This window comes from Hemicordylus capensis, chromosome 9 (assembly GCF_027244095.1).
Source record: "Hemicordylus capensis ecotype Gifberg chromosome 9, rHemCap1.1.pri, whole genome shotgun sequence".
NCBI classification, from domain to species: Eukaryota; Metazoa; Chordata; class Lepidosauria; order Squamata; family Cordylidae; genus Hemicordylus; species Hemicordylus capensis.
In genome coordinates this window covers 21105779-21127304 of record NC_069665.1, presented here as the reverse complement: position 1 = coordinate 21127304, position 21526 = coordinate 21105779, and the positions used below count along the sequence as shown (strand labels likewise).

General features: G+C 44.1%; 1 protein-coding gene across 1 annotated transcript; it reads right to left on the bottom strand.

Moving 5' to 3' along the window:
- Positions 1–13366: 13366 nt before the first annotated feature.
- LOC128334596 (cytochrome b-c1 complex subunit Rieske, mitochondrial) lies at positions 13367–19244 on the bottom strand. The gene is made up of 2 exons (XM_053271554.1): positions 18951–19244; positions 13367–14165 (listed from the first exon to the last, which is right to left on the bottom strand). The coding sequence occupies exons 1-2, from the start codon at positions 19162–19164 to the stop codon at positions 13555–13557; spliced, it is 825 nt and encodes a 274-aa protein (XP_053127529.1). The 5' UTR covers positions 19165–19244; the 3' UTR covers positions 13367–13554.
- Between the last annotated feature and the right edge of the window lie 2282 nt (positions 19245–21526).

Here is a 21526-nt window from a genome sequence, read left to right as displayed (position 1 = left end):
CCTTCCTTGAACATGCTGTCTCCTGCGCAGGGTTCAGCGCCGATCACTTAATAGCGCCTTAAGGGAGCAGGAAGGTGAAGGGAATGGAAAGAGAAATGAGATGACGAGGAGGCATGAGAAGTCAGGAGAAGTCAAGCAAGATCGCTTTAGACCTTGCACTGGAGAAGAAAAGGGACTTCCATTGCGTCTCATAGGGTGGTGTGGAAAAAAGTGGATGGACGTGTTGTGAGAGGAGAGGTGGTCTTATGGTAGCCCATTCATATGAAGCCAGGGCAGACCCTGCTCAGCTAAGGGGACAAGTCCACAAGCTACCACAAGACCAGCTCTCCTTCCAGAGTCCTGGGGCAACTACAGAGAAGGCATGCATATTAGTAAAGGGGCAATTGTATGTTGAAGCTAGAAAGTCAGAAAACACCATAGATTAGCTTTCTAATTCTAGCTTTCACCATTAACAATATTAATCATGAGGCATTCATTTGATATTTAAGAAATTGAGTTGTCCATTTGGTCTTTTTCCTGAGGAATTATGTGTTGTGGTTAGTCGTCAGTTGGTAATTAGACCTCCATTTGTCAGAATCCACATAATTTAAATGAGCAACAATTGACTTTCCCCCCCATGAACAATGGAAAAAGCCATACTTGGAAAGAAAATAAAAGATGCGGCTTTAGCATCAGAGGTCACTTTAAAGGATTGTTTTTGCTTCCTAAGTGGGGCATCCCTGTTCATCACTAATTATTGTGTGTAATTTAAATTTTGGTTAATATGTTATTTACAGGAGTCTAAATAGCGACATTGTTTTCTTAATTGCTTCAGAAATCATTAGTAGATTTGCCAGATTTAAATAAACAGATAATTACTTTGAAAAGTAGGCCATCGTGTCTTGTCAGTCATTAGGGAAATAATAATAATCAGAAGCCACCAGTTTTAGTTTAACATATCAGATATTTTAGTTTCACATTTGGGCCTGCAACATTATATGGGTTTTTCCTGCATTGCTCAGTTTCAAGAGGATTGGAAATGCATCATTCAGGAGTCCTCATATGGAATGGAAATACACCATTCAAAATATGGCAGGTATATTCATAAATTTTAACCCACCCCTAATTCAAGGATTTCAGGATGGTTGGTATACCATCAAGGTTGGCTTGATGGTATACAAAAAGTCAAGGTTGACTCAGACTTCCATCCTTCCGAGGTCGGTAAAATGAGTACCCAGAATGTTGGGGGCAATATGCTAATCATTGTAAACCGCTTAGAGAGCTCCGGCTATAAAGCGGTATAGAAATGTAAGTGCTATTGCTATTGCTATTGCCATACACAGGTGCTATCAATTTTTATATTTACAACAAACCTGCCAGGTAAGCTAGGATGAGAGAGTTGTTTAGCTTCATGAATGAGCAAAGATTCAGACTGAAATCTTCCAGTTTGATGTCGGGCAATCCATCAATCATCCCACACTGACACTGATAGTTCTTACAGTGATGGATTTTGTCCATCACATGTCCATAAAAAATTTGAAATCATAATTAAGAAATATGACTCCTCAAAATTAATTTGAGCTCCATTTAAAGTTTCTATTATAAATATCTCATTGATATGTAGGTTGCAGAGAATGGAGGAATTTTTAATTGAAGTAGAGAATGGCTTATATAATTCTGGAGACTGTCATAAAGTGGACCTATACATTGTAAATAAAGCATCTGTTGTTATAATATAGTCCAGCTGAAATTACTCCAGGATCTGTAGGGGTTGCTGTAGTTACACTGAAAGGCATCTCCAGGATAGCAGTGACTTAAGACAAGTGAGTGACAAGCTAATCTTGTCCTCAATAAAACATGAATTGAGAATAATGAAGATCGCTGTAACTTATGTTCTCCAAAGGAGAAAAAAAAGTGAACAGATGGAAAGAAGGGAGACAGTGGAAGGGGGAAGCAAAAACTGCAATCAGTTGTCAAAACCGTTCTTAAGCCTCAACTCTCTTGTTTTGCTCAAAAACTTCAAAGCACGTACCTTCTGAGAATTCACCCGCTGGTTGAAATAGGACAAAGAGTTGAAGATAATAATATGTCTATCATCTCAGGATCTCACAGCATTTCTCTAAACCAGTCATTTTAAAATTGTATCCCAGTGAATGCCTGGGGTTTATTAGAAGGCTTCTCAGAAGTTTCTTCATGAGATTGATTGATTGATTGATTGATTGATTGATTGATTTGAATGGACCCACAACAAGATGTTGCAGTATAACCTTGGTGTGCACAGCTTACCTGACCCTGTGCCTGAACATGGTGAAACTTTTGGCACCTTTCCCCTTCAGAAGCAGAAGGGGTTGCGATTGTCTTGAGGGAGTACTTTCCCAGCTGAGAAATTCCCTGCTCTTTTTGCTTCAGCTTTCCTTCCCTCCTCCTTGCCATGGAGTACTATTAGGTCCACCCACCTAGTTGTTTGTTAAGTACCCTCTGAGTCTGCAAACATTCTTCTCCATTTAGTTACATTGGATTGGTTTGTGGCAGCAGGGAGTGGAGTTGGTGGGTTCCCCTTAGGTATTTTTCTTCAGCTTTTTGTGAAACCAGTGTACCTGCTGATTACCCCAACTCTGCTGGTATCTCCCTCTTGTTCTCAGGTGTTCTGATTATCAAAACATTTCATCTTTTTGAAACCAGATAAAAATTATTGGCTGACAACATCTGGAGGCCCAAGATGAAAACTCCAGATTAACACAAAAAGTAGAGATTTGAAGGATATCAGGGGGTTGGCATCCCAGAGGCATTCTGGGAGGAAGTGTGAGCACTGTAAGATATTCCCCTCAGGGGATGAAGCTGCTCTGGGAAGAGCAGAAGGTTTCAAGTTCCCTCCCTGGCTTCTCCAAGATAGGGCTGAGAGAGACTCCTGCCTGCAACCTTGAAGAAGCCACTGCCAGTCTGTGAAGACAATACTGAGCTAGATAGACCAATGGTCTGACTCAGTATATGGCAGCTTCCTATGTACCTATGCATAAGGGGCATGAAAGGAGAAAGGGTGGAGTCATTAGCAACATAGGAAGCTGCCTTATACTGAGTCAGACCATTGGTCCACCTAGCTCAGTATTGTCCACACAGACTGGCAGCAGCTTCTCTAAATCTGCAGGCAGGAATCTCTCGCAGCCCTATCATGGAGATGCTGCCAAGGAGGAAATCTGGGGCCTTCTGCATAGAAGCATGCAGGTTCCCTTCCCAGAGCAGCCCCACCCACTCTTACCCTGCTCACACATGTAGTCTCCCATTCAAATGCAAACCAAGGCAGACCCTGCTTAGCAAAGGGGACAATCCACGCTTTGCGACCACAAGGCCAGCTCTCCTCCCATTACAATCTTGTCACCTTGGGCCAATCATTCTTCAAACCCATTTTGTCTTCGCCGCCAACCTTTATTTTGACACGCCATCAGCACGTCCTTATGATTCCTGTCCATAGCCATTGTTCATTTCCGACATGTGCGCTATGAATGATCATCCCTTTCCCTTTCCTTTTTCCAAAGTGTGAATTTCATGTCATTTCCAGATTGCTCCGCTGAGGTCATTAAAGGTCAGAGCCGCGGGTGTCATTTATCCTCCAGCTCGGCTCTCACTCCTGCCTTGCCAATCCCTTTTATTTCCCAGGCAAATAGACTTTCAATTATTTCAGTAGGTCATCCACTCAGTGATAGAGATGCATTTCATTACCTTTTGTCACTGATGTGAGTGGCACTTGGTGAGGTTCTGGCCCAAGAGGGCATTTGTTAAAACCTTGGGGCCCTCTGGCTCCCTCACCCAGCAGCTCAATTCAAAATGCAAATGGTGATGAAGTTAATAAGCCCAAAGAAAGTTCAGTGAATCAAACCAGAGGAGGAAAAGAACTATTCACGTGTGCATATTCTCAACACTTCCTTCGTGTCCACCTTTGCTTTGAAGCTGTTCCCTCCAATTATCTCTCCCCTTCGGCCTAGAACTGCCCCCTGGAATGCCTCGGTGATGCATCCTATGGCATAATTCTGTAGTCTCCACCCTGCAACGGTAACTAAGCCTAAGCACATATTTTATAGCTTGATTGGGGTGTAGCTATAATTGAGTGGCTGGGTTTAAAGAACCTGGCCCCCAGCTCCTGAGGGCTCCCTAGCTCCACCCCACCCTATTTTCTTCATTATCTCCTTCGCTCCAAGGGGCCACTGGGGAGAGGGGCAAACACGGGCCCCAACTAAGAACATAAGAACCACGATTCAATTTGTACCCGAATCTAGCCAATGGACCACAGGGGTGATTCGTTTTGTCTCCGAATCACTCGAATTAGCTAGATTCGAGTACAAATCGATTTGTATCCGAATCGATTCTCACATCTATATCGCACAGCGATATAGGAAGATGCTGAAAGGCATCATCTCATACTGAGCAGGAGGAGGCAATGATAAACCCCTCCTGTATTCTACCAAAAGAAAACCACAGGGCTCTGTGGGTGCCAGGAGTCGAAATCAACTCAAAAGCACACTTTACCTTACCTTCTTTGCTATGAATCACACTGCCCAGTGAGATCATCTGGAGAGGTTTGTCTGCAGTTGCCACCGGCTCGTCTGGTGGCTACTCAGGGACGGGCCTTCTCCATTGCTGCCCCGAGGCTTTGGAACACACTTCCTGCTGAAATAAGAGTCCGCCCATCTCTTACAACTTTTAAAAAGGCAGTCAAGATGCATTTGTTCACCCAGGCTTTTAATTAGATATTGTTTTAATTGTGTTTTTAATAGTTATAACATTTTAAATTTTAATTGTTGTAATGTTATAATCTTTTTATCTTTTCTTTTTATTGTTTTGTTGTGAATTGCCCAGAGACTTGTGTTTTGGGCGGTGTACAAATGTGTTTAATAAATAAAATAAAATAAATAAAAGCAAACGTAAGTGCAGTTCCCTGACTAATTGTTTATGGGGCCGAGATGTGCTTTTCCTCCACCTGCAACACAATGCTGGGTACAAAAGGTGAGTTAGCTGTCTGTTCTATCCAGATGGCAGCTAGTAAGTAGACAATCTCTTCCCCCACCTTCCACCACAATTTTTGCCAACACACGACCATTTCTCAAGAGTGTCCATGGGGCTTGGAGCCTGACTGGATGTGCCTCCCACCCGGATTTTGGTCATGAGAACCAGCCTAGTAAGTCCCACTAAACTTAGTGGGTCATGCATAGGATTAGGCTGCATACTCAGCCGGTTTAAGAAAAGATGCTATTTCTATCAGCTACAACAAAAACAACAATATTTATATACCACTTTTCAACAAAGGCTTCCAAAGAGATTTTCATAGAGAAATAATAAGTAAATAAGATGGCTCCCTGTCCCCAAAGGACTCACAATCTAAAACGAAACATAGATAGACACCAGCAACAGTCACTGGAAGTACTGTGCTGGGGGTGGATAGGGCCAGTTACTCTCCCCCTGCTAAATAAAGAGAATCACCACATTTAAAAGGTGCCTCTTTGCCATGCTAGCTACCATGCTCTCTAAAAAGATGTTATTTGAAGACATTTAACTGTTCCCAAATCCTGACCATCCAGTCATCCACAAGAGTCTGAAGACTTCCACACTTTGGTTATTTCTAGGTACACAGCTCTTATGACATTAACAACAGACAGAATGAACATCGCAGTTCTCAGCTCAGTTCCTGGTTCTCGGCTTTTGATCATGATGTACCTGTGTCGGCTTTTATGTTCTTTTTACAGGTAAAGGTAAAGTATTGAAATTTGGTTTAGTATGTTTTCTTTCTGCTGTTTTTTTTTTAAGTAAAATTAAATGACTGGAAGTACGATAAATGTTGAAAGGGACATATCTACAAGTCTCCCTGAAATGTGCTAGCAGCAGCTATTTCAGCAGCAATGGAGATATTTTTAAGTCATCAGGCCTTTCTGGGCTTGATAAGAATTTGAAAGTTGGTCTGTGCTGAAAGCGTTTGCAAAGCGCGTTTCCCAGAAGGACACCCTAAGTTCCATTATGCATATGACACAGCAGGACTTAAACCAGCCCTATCATCACTATAAGGCTGTTACATAGCAGATTATGTGCTAAATGTCAACATTCCAACGATGGGGCTGATTAATTGTTCATGAAAGATGCCTCCAGTACAAGCTTATTATGAGGCCAGAAGCAGAATCCAAGATTTTGAACTTCTATTTATATATTTAGCCCTCTTATCCCTGCCGTTAGTTCCCACTGTGCAGATTTTCTTTCATGAAGGAGTGAGAGAGATAAATATTTCTGAGGCTTTCATTAGAACTAGCATACAACACTTCTGTGTGCATCAATGTGCAGTGTTGGCCAACGGATTAAACTGCATATTCTCATGTCGCTGTCTGCATTGACTACACTGCAGAAATCTGCATTACCTGGTCCTTGCTCCACTTTGATCTATACTGGAGAAGCACTGCAGCTTATTCACAATTCTCTTAGGACTATATCTGGGGAGGGCTGAGGCTCTTCTGGGGACCCAGGGAGGAGGTGGGAACAGGGGCAACTCAAGAGCTACTGGATTAGGAACATAGGAAGCTGCCATATACTGAGTCAGACCATTGGTCCATCTCGCTCAGTATTGTCTACACAGACTGGCAGCGGCTTCTCCAAGGTTGCAGGCAGGAATCTCTCTCAGCCTTATCTTGGAGATGCTGCTAGGGAAAGAACTTGCAACCTAGATGCTCTTCCCAGAGCAGCTCCATCCCCTAAGGGGAATATCTTCCAGTGCTCACACTTCTAGTCTTCCTTTCATATGCAAGCAGGGTGGACCCTGCTTAGCAAGGGAACAAATCATGCTTGCTACCACAAGACCAGCTCTCTTCCCAGACGAGCTTTCTTCCTTGGGGGGACCAAAGGGGTGGTGATATACATTACTGGGGATTTTATTAAGGTAAGGTAAAGGTAAAGTGTGTCGTCGAGTTGGTTTTGGCTCCTGAAGGCCACAGAGCCCTGTGGTTGTCCTTGGTAGAATTCAGGAGGGGTTCACCATTGCCTCCTCCCACACAGTGTGAGATGATGCCTTTCAGCATCTTCCTATATTGCTGCCGCCCGATAGAGGTCTTTCCCACAGTCTGGGAAACATACCAGCAGGGATTCAAACTGTCAACCTCTGGCTTGATAATCAAGTCATTTCCCAGCTGCGCCATTAGGTGGCTTCAGTGAGGATTTTGCTATATGTTAAATACTTCTAGAAGTAAGGCAATTAATGTTGTTCATTCATTCACCTTATTCAAGAGGCTTACTTGCCGTTTTCAGACTTTTGCAGAAAATGGGCCAAATTCCTTTTAGAAAATGCTGCCTTTGCATTCAGCCGAACCTTCCAGTCTGCATTCCAGGCTACTTTTCCATTTCTGATCCAAATCATGTGGAAGGAAAGACTAGGGTGGGGAGAGAGGTCAGGGCCAGGCCATCCAAAATCGGCAGGGGGGATGACCCTGTCCCCCCAACCCGCATTTATGGTCTCACCCAGACCAGTTCTTGGTCAGCAAGGAAGCTAAGACTGGAGAAGTCTTAGGAGTCTTGTTCTGGGGTATAGGAGTGAGTGAATGAGCCTTCTTTAAACATTGGAGGCCTTTAAAAATAATTAATTCAAGCTATAGGGCCATCATATACTATGATGGTATTGTCTGACACTTTGCTGTAAAGTTCCAGTTTGCGGGGGGAGAAAGAAGGAGTCAGGAATACTTGGTGGCAGGGGTGAGGGAGAGGTTTCTTGCTGTGCCTTGGGAGTAATTCCTGAAGTGGAAACAGGAATACCTCCACACTTATATCCCCAGTGCAAAAAGAGGACATCACCAAGGCAGGAGGCCCGAGGGTCCCAAAGGAGATGCAAATTATTAATGTCCAAATTGCATAGTTTGCATTCAGGGGCATAGCTAGGGGATAGGGAGCCCGTATTTGCCCCCTCTCTGGTGGCCCCTCGGAGTGGGGGAGATAATGAAGAAAATAGGGAGGGGCGGAACTGGGGGCCCTCAGGAGCCCGGGTTCTTTGAACCCATTTGCTCAATTTTAGCTACACCCGTTTGCGTTGCATGCAACATAGACCTTCTCTCTGGGATTTCGGTGTGAGCTTGTACATACTATGCACATTCCTAATACAGCTATCTGGATAGGATATATAGGTGGGATAAGAGAACAATGGAGGAAGGGATGGAAGGGGAAGGAAACTATCTAGCAGGAAATGGGAATAAAGCGTAGTAATTACAACCCAAGAAGTTTAAGCTGCAAGAAGTCTGGAATGGCCCTGTGTCTAAGGCAAGTCTTCCAATATTGGTTTCTCTCTGCAGCAATGGGACATTTCCGGGACATATTTTCTGGGCAAGCTCTGTTACCTCTAAGACATGCGCAAACTCACAGGTTTTCTGATGTGCGCTCAGTTAATCAATCAATCTGAGCCCGCTCAGATTGAATTAGGAAGGCCCCACTCTGAATGTATGTGCGCACACAGTGCCCTGATACCGCCACCCAGAACAAAATTCATTCTGCACAGAGATTAAAAAAATTAAGAGGGACCACTGTGGGCAACTCATCTACCTTACCTCTGACCAAATCCACAAATGAAGGGCAACACTATGGTTTCCCAAGGATGCTGGAAACACACAACAAAGGGAAGATGAATGGCCACCTTATGTTCCTTTCTTAGTAGGGGCACCTCCTTTCTAGTGGAGACGTCAAACTCCAAAACCACCACTTTCAATACGTGGCATTATATTTTATTTTTAAAATTGCTTCATCTAAAGAGTAAGTTGAGAATGCTGAGGATGGGTAATGTTACCTCACTGTAAAAGCTGAAGAAAATGACCATCATGGACCTCCACAACTGTAGAATTATGTAGGAAGCTGCCGTATACTGAGTTGAGACCATTGGCTCACCTAGCTTTGCATTGTCTGCAGTTTCTGGCAGAAGCTTCTCCAGGGTTTCAGAAGGGAGTCCTGAAACCTGGGCTGGAGATGGAGGTTTCCCAACCCTACCTGGAGATGCTAGCAGGGATTGAACTTGAGACTTCCTGCATGCAGATGCTCTTACACTGAACTGCGGCCTTATCCCCCAAGGGGACTATCTTGGAGAAGATTGTGCTCACATGCAGTCAGCTAGCCAAGTGAAAACAAAGACATACCCTGCTTAGCAAAGGGGCCAATTCATGCTCACTGCGTCAAGACCAGCAATCCTCCCTACTCTTCAGCTCTGTGTGTGCACTAATTCCCAACCAGTTTTAATCTTCTGGGGTGCACTATGGGTGGTCTTTGTTGGCTACTAGAGAAAGTCAAGACTTCCCGTTGCCTTCTATCAAGCCCCACCTATACACACAAGGCCAGCCTTGACCTGTATTACATTTTGCTTGCCGGAACATGGCATTCATTGGACCTAATTTTGTGTATCACAGCATTTGTGCTCTTATCCAGTGGAAACATTTTTTTGATGCATGCAGAAAGTGGTTAGGCAAGGCGTCTTTGAAGAGGAGATCAAAGCAGCACCAGTCTTTTAAAATAGCTCTGTGAATAAGTCTAAGACCTCAATTGCTTTCTTCAGGCAGTTCAAATCCTTCTTCCCCAGTCAGTGCCATTTGTGATAACATAGCCAAAGCAACCATGCCCAGACATCCACAGATGGATCTTTTACATATTTCACAACAAACTTTGCTTTGACGTTTTGGCAGATGGCTAATTTCCCTCTCACTCGTTTTAAAATCCTATAGGTAACTTCATCAACTGAATCCTGGCGCGGTCATTATATAAAAACAGAACATAAGAACAGCCCTGCTGGATCAGGCCCAAGGCCATTGAGGAGGCCATTGAGGTAAACTACCAGAAAACTAAAGTACTGGTATTTGCCAAACGCCCCAAGCCCCATGCATGGAAAATAAATGGCCAATTAATTCAACAAGTTAAAATATTTAAATACCTTTTCATAGTCTTCCATGCTTCGGGAGGCCACCAGGCCCACCTGAACTATGCCATACAGAAAGCCCAGCATTCGGCCAACTCAATTAGATCTTTTTATTTCACGAAGGGCGCTGCATATATACCTGCTGCCATTAAACTCTTTGCAGCTAAAGTACATCCACAGCTTATGTATGGTGCACAATTGGGCCCTTTCTGCAATTTTTCACCTCTGGAGACCATACAGACAAAACTTCTTAGATCCATTTTCCAGGTCCCTAATAATGTCTCAAATGCCGCTATTAGAAGGGAGGCAGGCCTTTATACTTTGGAATCGGTTTATTGGAAATGTATTTTCCTATTCTGGTTAAAATTGAAGTTCTCACAAGCGGGATTAGTCCCTCTCACAATGACCAACTCCTTTGATTCAAGATGGAAACGGTCGCTCAAAATAAGATCTCAACTTTATGGGATCCCACTTGAAGAACTTGCTAGGATGGGCTTTACCACAGCTACGAAGGTTATTAAACAGCGAATAATTGATACTGACCTACAGGTTGAAGCCTCCAAAATACCTAGAGGTTTGTATATAGGTAACCAGCTCTACAATCTTAAGCCTGTTGATTACCTAAGTAACATAACATTTCCTAAATTTAGGCGTGCCTTGACCCTTGCACGTCTTAATGTTCTTCCAACATCTGTTCTTAAGGGAAGGTTCAAGGGGACTCCTTACGTTTTGCACCTCTGCCCATGTGGCTCAGGTGCTATTGAGTCTATACACATTTTATTCTTTACTGTGACCTCTACAGGGATGCCCGTTTAGATTTTATTTCACCCTTGTTGGAAGTCTTTTCCTGGCCGTTCAGATGATGTTTATCTTGAGTTATTATTTCACCCTTGTTGGAAGTCTTTTCCTGGCCGTTCAGATGATGCTTATCTTGAGTTATTACTGTCTAAATACTGTCCAACAAACAGAAGTACTTTTTCACACAACGCATAATCGGCTTGTGGAATTCTCTGCCACAAGATATGGTGACAGCCAACAACCTGGATGGCTTTATGAGGGGTTTGGACGATTTCATGGAGGAGAGGTCTATCATTGGCTACTAGTTGGAGGGCTAAAGGCCACCTCCATCCTCAAAGGCAGGATGCCTCTGAGTACCAGTTGCAGGGGAGTAACAGCAGGAGAGAGGGCATGCCCTCAACTCCTGCTTGTGGTTTCCAGCGGCATCTGGTGGGCCACTGTGCGAAACGGGATGCTGGACTAGATGGGCCTGATCCAGCAGGGCTGTTTTTATGTTATGTTCAGAGCATAACAGTGATCTGCATGTGCTTTGGTAGACAAGTTGCACAGGCCTGGCTTAGATTTATCATTTATATTACACAAGAGAATATGTCTGTTTACAGAAACAAACTTTTCCTTTTCAGTCTGAAGCAGTTTAAGTAAACTGCTTAATTATACATTAGCCACATTCAAATGATCTCCCAAGCCATGGCTAGGGGCACGAAAGTGAGGCCTGTGCTCATACACTCCCTCTTGTGCACACTGCTGTTTTCTGGTTTAATCAAAATTCTTGGTTCAAGGGTTTTGTTATAGTAGTTAATTATGGCATGAAAGGAGGGAACAGAACTGACTCCTAATCCTCCAGACTATGTTGAAGAAGAGAAGCAGTCACTGTTTCATTGCTTCTAACTTTCCACCACACCTCGGCTTTTACCTATATTTAAACCTCAACGCCTTTTATTTAAAGTAAGAAGTTCAAAGCCTACAAAATGAAAGGATAGCAGTTGCCACATGTTTCCTAGGAAATCCATTGATGAGCCTTCAAAAGAGGATGAACCTCTAAATGAAAAACAGGACTCCTTCCTTCTCTTTGTAGCGTCAAGTATTTCTGAGCTCAAAATGTCTGTTTCAAGCCAATGCCTTATTTCCATGCAGAGACACTTGGACAAAGGCCAGATTTGCTTTCTAGCAGCACGTTCCTATATATGTTTATTTAGATGCTTCACCATGTTCATTGGGGCTTACTCATGGGTAAGAGTGCACAGGTGTGCAGCCAGCACTTAATTTCATTCACACACAAAACTAGCAAGTATAACAATCCAGAGGGAACTCGCTACCAGTTCAACTTTCCTGAAAATACCATTGTTGTGGATTGCTATTGAACTACAGGACTCAACAAATCACAGGTGCCACAGAGCCATGGCACCTAGCAATTTAACTGTGGTGCCTAAACTAGGATATTCAGAGGTACAGCTACTGAATAAAATCTTTATTTGTCCAAGACCAGTTTCTGTTCTAAGTATGTTATGTGTAAGGGAGATAAAGAAAAGCCCTCTCTCCCCCCAGCAGGAAAGCTGGTCCTATAGTAAAGGCAAAGTGTGCCATCGAGTCAGTTTCGACTGACTCCTGGCAACCACAGAGCCCCGGGGTTGTCTTTAGTGGAATACAGGAAGGGTTTACTATTGCCATCTCCCACACAGTCTGAGATGATGCCTTCCAGCATCTTCCTAGCAAGCTGGAATTCTTCCCTTTGCTAAGCAGGTTCTGCCCTGGTTTGGATTGAATGAGACTACATGTGAGAGTACTGCTTAGGGGATGGAGTTGCTCCAGAAAGAGTATATAGGAGTATATAAGATCCCTCCCTGGCATCTCCAAGTAGGGCTGAGATTCCTGCCTGCAGCCCTGAAGAAGCTGCTGTCAGTCTGTGTAGACAATACTGAGCATGATGGACCAATGGCCCGACTCAGAAGGCACCTTCCTATCAATCACTAAGCCCAGTAATTTTGTCAAGTGTCCATTGTCTGGCTCCTAAATTTTGGGGTGGGTTCCGCCAAAGAAAATTTGTCAAGGCCTGTTGAACTGTATCATGCACTCTGAGGCTTACTGGGATGTATTCTTACCCAATTATCCAGGGTATGGAATATTATGTGGAGAAACAGCACATGGAGTATGACCATGGATCTGAATCCCAGTAGCTGAGACAGCTGCTGTCATGACAATGAGAACCTATTGGGTCCATGGCCATTCAAGAGCAGCATAATACAGCTATCCCTGTTAATTTACCATGGAAGAGATAAGCCTGAAGAGGTCCTACTGCTAATTTTGCTATTTATATAATGGAGTAAATGGGTGGGAGCCTTATTTCCACAGGATATTGCAGTTGATTGGAGGCCTATACCACAGAAAAGGGTCTAGATGTCCAGAGAGGATGCCTGAGGGAAGTAAAAATCTGTAAGCTAATGTTTATCATTCTATATTGCCACTTTGCACATATTTAAGTGCAACTTCCAATTAGTGGCATAATAAAGTGCATTAGAGTTGTGTTGGTACTTTTTAAGAACAAAAAAACCCTTGCTCCGATATAGAAGAGGAAATCAGTGCAAACTGACTTAGTTGCATAAGGGTCTAATTCACAGCTTCTTATCTAAAAAGCTACTTTAATGTATAACATTAGATTGCTTTAGTAATTACAGACAAGTTACATCTTATTCCAAGGAATCAGTTTAATCCTTTAAAACTGGCCAAGAACACAAATAAATCATTCTTGCTGAATAGCAACTTTGGACAGTTAGCAATACCTTACAGTTAAATTAGTTTTCATATTACGCCAGCCTCTTCCCACAATGTGTATGTGCACGAATGCACGACAGAGAACCCAAGTGTCCAGCAATTTAGCCCACAATTACTAAGTCTTCTGAAGGGAATTCATAGAACGGAACCTCAAGGTTGTATGGGGCTGGACCTTTTCGGATTCTGCCAGACGCATCATAATGCGACCCATGGCAGGGGCAGTAATAGCCACCATAATCGCCCGCGTTTGCAATGGGCACACACCCAAGATGGGTGCACACCCCTATCAGTATAAGGAATTCAGGTTTCTTTACTCTGTCTAAATCATGCTGTGGGTCTCTCAATTCAGACAAAGCTACTTCCGCTTCTTTTTCAATCTCTTTTTGGGATCTGTGGCGCACAAACAGGGGCTTCCCTCTCCACTTGAAAGTCATGTTCTTCCCTTCTGGAATATCAGACAGCTTAATCTCAATCTTCGACAACGCCAACACGTCGGCAGAAGCACTCATGCTGGAGACAAACTGGGTGACAACATTCTTCGCTGCATATGCCGAGGCCACACAAGTGGTTGCTGTTATGAAGTAGGAGAACATTTTTCTGGAATCGCTGCTCTCCTGGGATGATTTGGTGCTATCCAATACATCATGGCGACGGTAGTCAGAGAAGTCAGGCACAGTGATGTCATTGTGGACATAACGAACACTAGCAGGAGCTACAATGGAAAGGAAGCACACTTAATTATACAAGTGTCTGTACCAGGATGATGTTATGCCTGCAACAGATAGACCTGACGGAAAGATTTTTCTTCCTACTATAGTAACCATAAGAAAGAAAAATTTGTACTACTTATAGACGTTTCACGTAAGGTGTGAATGATCATGTCAGCCATCCCACCTCCCCATGAGGGAGTTCAAGTATTCCATTTCTTACCCCCTGCAATTTAATGCTCACACTTATCATCCCATTCGTCCTTCAAGGAACACAGAAGGGTTTATCCTTGTACCAAGTTTGTGAGGTAGGTTAGGCCGAGGTACACATGACTGGCCCAAAGTCATCCAGTGAGTTTCACAGCTGAATGAGGATCTGTACCACTAGTCCTAGTCCAACGCTGTAACTACTACACCACACTATCTACCTAAATGTAAAACACCAAGTCTACTATTCAACCACAGAGTAAATATTAGAGAAACACCACAACAAGATGAGAGGTATTATATATCCGAGGTTGCCAAGCCTATTTCTGTAGTCTTTATGTAGAATTATTGAAAGTTCTAAGACATTTTGTTTGAAAAGTGACCAAAAGAATGTCAGACTGTTCCTTTAAGTAGACAAACAAATCTTAGAACATTTCTGTACATTTTATGGGGGTATCTGTAGACATGTATGACATCAGAATGTTGGGGGCAATATGCTAAAATCATTGTAAACCGCTTAGAGAGCTCCGGCTATAGAGCGGTATATAAATGTAAGTGCTATTGCTATCGCTATCATCAACTATAACTCAATTAAACTGAAGTGCCTGGATTTACCAGTGAAACAAGACAACAAGTACACTTATGCAGCTGATCTGATGCTAATGCTTAAGGAACTGCAACTAGCTTCAGTATCACTTGTTCCCATTGTAAACTGGTTGAGATCTCAGACTTATTTAGTAAACACTTAAAGTAAGTAAGGTAAAGTGTACCGTCAAGTTGATTTCGACTTCTGGCACCCACAGAGCCCTCTGGGTTGTCTTTGGTAGAATACAGGAGGGGTTTACCATTGCCTCCTCCCGTGCAGTATGAGATGATGCCTTCCAGCATCTTCCTATATTGCTGCTACCCGATATAGTACCAGTGGGGATTCGAACCAGCAAACACCTGCTTGTTTGCATTTCAAGCAGAGTCAAGCATTTCCCTGCTGCGCCACTTAAGTATACCCTGTGAAATTAACACACCTTTACAAGTGTCTCAGATGTCCCTGCCTCCCTCAACAACTGTTCAACAGAAATATTGGACTGGGGGTGGGGGGGATAAAGCTTGCTTAAGGCAGTTTAAATATTATGTTTAGATAAATCCAAAGCTTGATCTGAAGTATTTTAAGGCATATTTGTAAATGTTTCAAGACAGGACAACCCAATAGTATACACTTTTAAGGTTTAAATGATGTGGGAACAAATCAAGGCTGAAATGGAGAACTGTTTCTATATTAATGTCAGAATACTCCCAAATGCTGTGCACAAGATATTAGGTACGTGTGCTTCTTAGGGATACCTACCTGAAATAATTTTTCATACTGCACAGTTTGACCAATTTTACATCCATTTTTACATCCATTTATTATTATATTATTAATATTCAGAACATTTTTTAGAACAGATTTTTTTTCTGCAGAAGAACGTAACAAAAGAACATTTTCACAAGCCTAATGCCCACTTCAGTACAATTAACATAGATATTACAGTTTCAAAATCTGTCCAAAATTCAGAATTCAAGCAGCTGGCACACTAGTCACGCCGCTTTCTCGCAATCATCTAGAGGAAAAGGGCCAGGGCGAATTTATAGGTCCAATTCATCAACTATATTTAGTGAAACAGGAGATTGAGAAATAATTAATTCAAGGCACATTTCCAGAACTAAAATTGACCTGGTGACTTGCATACAAAGCTACTTGCATCAAACAGGTTCATGATTCTTGAGTTTCAAGACCAAAGAACTTCTCAGTAGATGGGCTCCTTTGTGTTCATCTAAAAATTGTTTAGAATCAGGCCAGCTGAACTCTGGCCCACCTGCATATGTTGGCCTATAACTTCCATAATCCCTGGCTATGGACCACTATGGCTGGGGATTATGGGAGTTGCAGTCCAAAAACAGCTGGGGGGGACAAAGTTGAGCAGGCCTGGTTTAGATGATTGAACCTGTTCAATACGTGTACTATTCCTTCTAGCAAGATCCTAAGTAGGCAGCCTGTGGCTCTCCAGATGTCGCTGAACTACAACTCCCATCATCCCCAGCTGTAGTATACTGTGGCGGAGGATGATGTGAGTCGTAGTTCAGGAACATCTGGAGTCACAAGTGGCCTACCCATGTCCTAGGGTCAAATGGAAGCTTAAGGAAAAGGTCAGAGGAGAACAGTAATTGAGGAAAGAGGCAGCCAATGAAAGCAGGGGGATGCTTACAAGTACCTGTGAATAGGACTGCAACCTTAGTTTCAACATCTATATCTAGGAACAGAGGAGCAAAAGCATTAAGAATTACCAGAATTGTGCTTAGCATAATTTAGAATCTTCTGGGATGTTTGCAGGCAAGTTTACAATACAGCATCTGCAACAAGCCAGAACTAATGAAGGGAATAAAAACTCTCTTTACAATTAGGTTTTCCAAAACTATTTCCTCAGAAATTAGATGAAGTTTGATGTTAAAATTTAAGCTTGTTTTAGGACAAGCTAACACTCATTTAATTTCAAGGTCGAATGTTAAACAGAAGACTATTTGCATCCAATGAAGAGCTAATGAAGCAACATAATTTTTAGAAAGTTTACACCAGATGCAATTTCTTCTAGAAGCATATTATCCCTTCCCGTTAAGTATGCACGTGTACATTATACAAAACGTATTTACATTTTAACCTTGCAACAAATAACCTAGATTACATACACTTTAAAATATCAGATACGCGTTTTTAAAATTACAGACCCTTTGATCTGACAAAGAAAGACTATATCTCTTATCCAACCAGGATGTGGTAATAGAAAGACATCAGCTTTTGGACCAGAACTAAGGCCAGAACTAGTGAAAAGACGCACTGCTAACATACATTCAGGAAAGAGCATCCGCACTTTAAAAATCACAGTCTTCCACCAGTATACAGTGCAGACACAGTGTCCATATAGAAGTTTGGGGTGAGGGAGGTAACGCCTAAAACTACAATAGCTGACCTCACAAGGCCTGGAAAGGAGAAACAGAAGTTCAACCATGTTGGGGATTGTAATAAGCTGCACTTTAGGGGAAGACAGTAAGAAGCACCTTATGCTTCCTGTTGCCACCAGTCCAGCCCACATACCCCAAGATCAATGCAAGGGAGAAAAGGAAAGTGTTGCATTAGAAGGCATCCAGGGTGGCATTTTTGAGATTCAGCCCCTGCTCTAGTCACAGGTCTTGGCCAGAACCATTACTGGGTCCTCCAACTCTACAATCCGGATTTAGCACCACTGAGATAAAAATGGCATTTCTGTTGCTAAATAATCCACTACTATTACTCATATATTGGATTTTAGTAAAAGGTTCCCAAAGCATTTTGCAAATAGATAGTAATAATAATGTTTCCCCAAAAGACTCGCAGTCTAAAAGACTCACACAGGGGAGACACCAGCAACAGTCACTGATTGTGTTAGTTGCTTTTACTCTATATTTGTTGTATGCAAGAGCCAGCTCCCTTGAGAAGTCCATGAGGCTGGGGGAAATTGAAGGAAAGAAAAGAGGACAATCAGCAACAAGGTGCATGGACTAAATTACAACAGCAATGAATGCACCACTGAGAGACCCTAAAGATCAAGTTGAAGACAGATCATCCTGGAGAAAATCTAACTATGTGGTCGCTAAGAGTCGACACCGACTTGATGGCACTTAAGCAATCAATCAACACCGTCTAAAACTACACCTATCAGGCCACATATATGTGGTGTAGTGGTTAGAGTGCTGGACTAGGACCGGGGAGACCCAAGTTCAAATCCCCATTCAGCCATGAGACTAGCTGGGTGACTCTGGGCCAGTCACTTCTCTCTCAGCCTCACCTACTTCACAGGGTTGTTGTGAAAGAGAAACTCAAGTATGTAGTACACCGCTCTGGGCTCCTTGGAGGAAGAGCAGGATATAAAATGTAAAAATAAAGTAAATAAAATAAATATAAACATGACAGATAAACAGACAGATAAAGTTCTCTCCAGGGCTTCTCTCTAGCATGAGGGCTGAGCTCGGACAGCTCCCACCATTTGGCCACCCTTGAGCAGAAGGCTACGCATGGAGCAAAAGACCTCATTCATTCAGAGCATTCATTCTGGGGTCAACCAAATAAGATGGGGGGGGGAGAAGCAAGTTTGGCCCCCACCCCCACAGCTTGAGATGGCACAGCCCACTAGGCAGCACAGCCTCCTGGCAGCACTGAGGGGGACACATGGGCTCCTGCCAAGCCCAACTTTTTCTCCACCCCAAAGCACCCCCGCCCCCCCCAAAAAGCAGAAGGAGGTTAAAAGCACACCCCTCAGCTCCTGACACCCATTACAAGCCCCCACCCTTCTTTCCCACCTCCCTAGGACCCTAACCCTCCCCCAGCATTCTCTCTAACAGGGATTCCCAGATATTGACTACAACTCCCATAATCCCTAGCCAAAGGCCACAGAATGCTGGGAGTTGTAGTCAACACCATCTGGGAATCCCTGTAAGAAGTAACAATGTATCCCACCCCTCCCCAACCCCAGCCCCCCGTCCCATCTCACCCCTCCCTCCCTCTCTCTCCGCACCGTTGAGGCTGGCAGTGGCGGCGAGGCCACCGCGGGCCGCCTGCCCGGCCAGCGACTCCCGGCAGAGCAGAGACCGCTTGGGCTCCAGAGTCACCAGCTTGGGGGCCGCCGGCGCCAGGCCCGGCGCTATGGACTTCAGCGGGCCCGGCACGCCATGCGCGACGGCCGAGAGGTAGGGGGCGAAGGGGCCGGAGCGGGCGGCCAGGGACAACATGGCGGCAGCGGCGTCAACTTCTCTCCCTCTCCGGTCACCTTCGCGGCCGACGTAAGGGGCGCGCCCCGCCCACGTCGGCGTAAGGACGCACGCCGCGGGTCGTCGCGCATGCGTGCCGGCGGGGTTTTCCTCGCCCTCCCCACCTCGCTGGAGCGAGAGAGGGGCGGTGACGTCAGGAGCGCTGGGCGGGTCCTCCCCGAGGAGTTTTCTTTTCCTCTCTCCGCCCTAAAGTTTGCTTGCGGGCGGTGCTGGTGTTTCGGTAACGGGGATGGGAGTGTTTTTATGCGGCGGCTACGTGGAGTGCATTTGCTAGGCTGGAGGGGATTTCTGTCCAAATAAAAGAATAAGGCTCAAGGCAGGGCTTGCGAAGCCCCAGTTCTGGAAAGCCCAGGGTCTCTTGGGAGTGTGCAGAGTGCAATTCTCTCCTCGATCAGCCTCAACCACCCAACATGACTGGGAGCGGGGGAGAGATTTTTTAAAATATCTCAGAACAAAGGGCATGAGCTCAGCTAGGCCAGCGGGAGGGCTAGCACCCCTAATTTAACAAACTAGCAATTGTACATTCGCAACATGCAGAGTCCTGCTAAGCCGTTAAGCAAGCACTTCTAAACGGCACAACTGAGACTGGATATATGCAGAAGTTCAGCAACAAAGAGTGCCCTTATGGGTGTGAAAACTGCCTTTCTTTCAACAATTGGGGCATCGCGGCAGTATCTTGCATTTAGGAGTAAGTGGAATTGGCTCCCTTCAACCCATCTCCACTCCTCCTTTCGCTTCCCTCCACTCTGAAAGCCCTTGTGCTGCATAGGATGAAGAATGTGGAGGCGTAATGGGTATACTCCAAACCTTAAATGCTGTAACTTTAATCGTGATTTTATAATTTGCAAATTAATCATGTGAACAATGTAGAATGTTTGGGTTTTTGTTTTGTTTTTAAGAATCTGTTTTAAAAAACCCTTGTGCTGCATCGATGCTGCATAACAATCAGCTACAAATCTCCTTGACGGATCTCAGTGGGCAGGCAGAATCACATGACAACCGGCAAACCTTTTAGCCTCCCTCAAGCCAGTCTCTGACATCAGGGCATGTAAGCCAATCACTGTTAAAGGCATCATCACGACCTCAACAGAATCTCTCCAGTGTAGACCGCAATCTGATTCAGAGTAATCACAATGCAATTAAACAAGAGTCCATGGTTTCAATATGAAATCTATAACTTATAAATCTGCTTAAATGCTGGTACTCTATTTAAAATGTGGCACAGCGGGGAAATGCTAGACTAACAAGCAGAAGGTTGCCGGTTTGAATCCCCGCTGGGATGTTTTATAGGTGGGAAACACCTATATCAGGCAGCAGCAATATAGGAAGATGCTGAAAGGCATCATCTCATACTGCACAGGAAGAAGCAATGGTAAACCCTTGCTGTATTCTACCAAAGACAACCACAGGGCTCTGTGGGTGCAAGGAGTCAAAATCGACTTGACGGCACACTTTACCTTTTACCTTTAGACCTTTTGAATCCATACCAAGTTCAAATATGTCAGTCAATAGGATCTCAAAATCCCCAAATTCCATGATCCACACAACCAGTCAAATGCAAGCTGCAGGTTATCTGGTTTTGTTTCACAGAGGTCAAGACTACTATACTGCCCTTCCTCTGTGGTCTCCTTTGTGTGAATATTTACATCATGACACCCTTGGGGCAACGGCCTATCTTCACGTTCTTTGTAAGCGTCATGCACCTCAATGGTGTGTGGCGCTTACATAAGCAACTTGCAAAGTGGCACTGATGAGGAGTAGGAATACTCAGATTTGGATACTCAATTATTGGATACTCAGATTTGAAGTAACAGTGGTTAAGAAGACCTTAAGAGGAGCCCTGCTGGATCAGGCCCACCCAGTCCAGCATCCTGCCTCACACAGTGGCCAAACCTGTACACTCGGGAAGCCCACAAGAGGGGAAAAAGAGAACAACTCTGGATGCTTCCTAGCACCTGGTGTTCAGGGGCACGCCCCCTCTGAGATTAATGCAAATAATATACAACTATCCAAGTTAGTAGCCATTGATAGAACTCTTCTCCATGAATTTGTCTAATCCCTTTTTTAAATGGTATAGATTGGGGGCCATAACCACATCTGGCCAGAGGTGCTCTTCCTCTTACCCCTGGACTTTGGGGCTGGGCCTCCACAGCCCCCCACCCCAATCCAGTCTGTCCTGGGTGGTGTGGCTGGTCATCGTGCTGTGCAGCTGGCCTATGCTGTGCCAGGCAGCCAAGTGTGATTGTGACTGCACCGGGTGCTTTTGAGACAAAGTGGGGAGTGGGAAAGAAATCTGTGGGATGGGAATATATTAGGTTGCGTG